The following is a 2,556-nucleotide window of genomic DNA, read 5'->3' as shown; positions in this document are numbered from 1 at the left end:
TTATCATGTCTTAGATGATGATTCTCAGAGTGACTTCTCCACCTTTTCCCTAACAACAACATTCAAATCCCCTTCTATTAGATATCTTCAACTCTGTCACATAGACATCTTAAACTCAACTGAACTTTTTTTCTCTCAAATAATTCTGCTTTTTCTTCCTATTACTATTGAGGATATCACCATCAAACAAATTAGCCAACATTACAACTGAGCATTAGATTTCACCTCCCTCTCACCTCCTATATCCAATAATGTGATTTAATTTTTAGATTTTATTTTGTTAAAGTATTTTGCCAATTCCCCCTTTTCTTCTCTGAAAAGCAGGTATATACATCACATCATGCATGTATTGTAAGAGCCTCCTCATTAGTTTCTCTGCCTCAAGACTTTTACTACTCTAGTTCATCATCCACTCAACTATCAAATTTATATTCTTAAAGAACAGGTCTGATCATGTTATCCCTCTATTCAATAAATTCCATTTCCTTCTTATCACATTTAAAATCAAATACAGAATCCTCTAAGTGGCATTCAATGTACCTCAAAACTGAAGCCATTCTGACCTTTCCAGATTGCTAAAACATTTACTCCTCTGCCTTTACAAATGACACTGCACTTTTGCTGTTTCTCTCAAAAGATACTATATTTCTAAATCATATTCTTTCCCCTGACACTACCTGGCTACCCATTCCCTTGAATTCACATCTTTTTTTACATATATTCTCTGTCTTCTCTCAGAATTCAAGAGAAATCCCACTCTCCACAATAGGCCATTTCCAGTACCATGAAAATATTCCTATTAAGTTTATGTCGTATTTACACTATTTATTGTACATAATTCTATATTTGCTTCAATGTCTTTTTTGCCATTAAAATGTGAGCTTCTTTGGTTCAGAAATGATATTTTTGTCTTTATTTTTTTCTCATTTAACAAAATTACTTGCACTTGTTGATCATTTTATTGCATATTATACTATTTTATGTTATTCACAAAAACCAGGAATTATACTTAGGACTTAATTAATTCATATGTTCTTAGCACAAAATCATGTAGCCTCTGTAGCAGTGATATCATATTTCTAGTTAAAGACTTTCATTTCACAAAGGAGGAAATTGTGGCATATAATGGTGATATAACTTACCAAGATGAGTTATCTAGTAAGAGTAAACTGAAAGTAGCCTGAGCCCTCATGATGATCATTTTCACACTGAGGGGTGAAAGAGAAAGATACGTCATTTACAATCTAGATATGAGACAATCAATTCTTTCAAATATGGTTTAATAAAATTCCATGTTTATAATCTATATTTTTTTCTTTGACTGGAAAACCATAACACATGAAGTATTGAGGGGAGATTAGAATCAATAATTGACTAATGCATTCATGAAATCCTTGTGAAGCCTCTTCTCCTTCCCAGGTATAAAATGAAGTTTTCCAATACGACTATCACTGCCAATCAGCAATAAGGGAGAGAGGGCAGGGTAACATCCACCAAAAAAGGCTCCAATTGTTTCCACCTCAACTTTATTTTCAACACTATATGCCACATATAAGGTGCAACAGTTGTTGATCCAGTAGAATAAAACAAAACAGCTCACAAGCAAGAGAATGGTCTGAGTGGCCTTGATTTCAGGGAAGGATCTAGAGGAATGGCTATTGCTATAAATGTGCTGCACTTGCTTGCTATGTCTATAGAGGAGAAGCACCATGTGGGTACTGGACAATGCCATAAGCAAATGATAGATAAAGTCATGAAGAGTCATACCAAACAAAAATGCAGCTGTAGCTTTGTTCTCATTTAATGGTCTTACCCCGAAAATATGTGACATATACTTATACCTGGAAATATTGTCATTTTTTATTGCTTCACTGAGTTCAATGATCCTGATATAGATCAATGCATTTGTTACACAGAAAAAGAGGAAACAATGTAAAATGTATTTGGGGGCTTTGACTTTGATCCTTGCCCACACAGAGTTGTTGGGACTGATGATGATGGCCTGGAACATGCTCAGAAGGCTTGTTGTGCATACAGAAAATCCCCGTGAAATTCTATAAATGTACATGACTACTTTACACCCCAAATCATTCAAAACATTTCTCATCCCAAAACAAAACATTATTTCTGGAATGCCTCTGGTAAAAAGTGTTGCCATATTGGCCACAGTCAAATGAACAAGAATCAAATCCATGGGCTTCTTTTCTTGAGGCTTTTTGAAGGCGATACAAACATAAAGGACAAGCAGCAATGAATTCCCTACAATACCAATGGCACATTGTAAAAAGAAGGCCACACCAAAGATCAGCTCCCTAGATATCATTTGTCTTCAAGGAGTCAGTAAATCTGATACCCCAAAGAATTGAAGAGCCTAAAAAGGGGAAGAAATAGACAACCTAAAAATGAAAGTAATGTGTTTGCATGACTTTCACAAACATCCCTTTTATGTCCCATTTCTTCCAGCTGTTTGAATATTGAAAATTGATTGAATTCCATGTCGATGGTTAATAAGACCATAGATCTATATATAGATAATAAAACAATTACAAGGTATTA

At 34.5% G+C, this 2,556-nt stretch overlaps 1 protein-coding gene across 1 annotated transcript; it reads right to left on the bottom strand.

The window, feature by feature from the left end:
- Positions 1 to 1,363: 1,363 nt before the first annotated feature.
- On the bottom strand, positions 1,364 to 2,323 carry monDomV1R1291 (vomeronasal 1 receptor monDomV1R1291). Its single transcript, NM_001166802.1, is given in 1 exon segment — positions 1,364 to 2,323. A coding segment is annotated over 1 exon segment (960 nt).
- Positions 2,324 to 2,556: the final 233 nt, after the last annotated feature.

Source organism: Monodelphis domestica, chromosome 2, assembly GCF_027887165.1.
Source record: "Monodelphis domestica isolate mMonDom1 chromosome 2, mMonDom1.pri, whole genome shotgun sequence".
Taxonomy (NCBI): Eukaryota; Metazoa; Chordata; class Mammalia; order Didelphimorphia; family Didelphidae; genus Monodelphis; species Monodelphis domestica.
The sequence above is the reverse complement of the archived record's forward strand: the minus strand, read 5'-3'. Positions and strand labels throughout refer to the sequence as shown.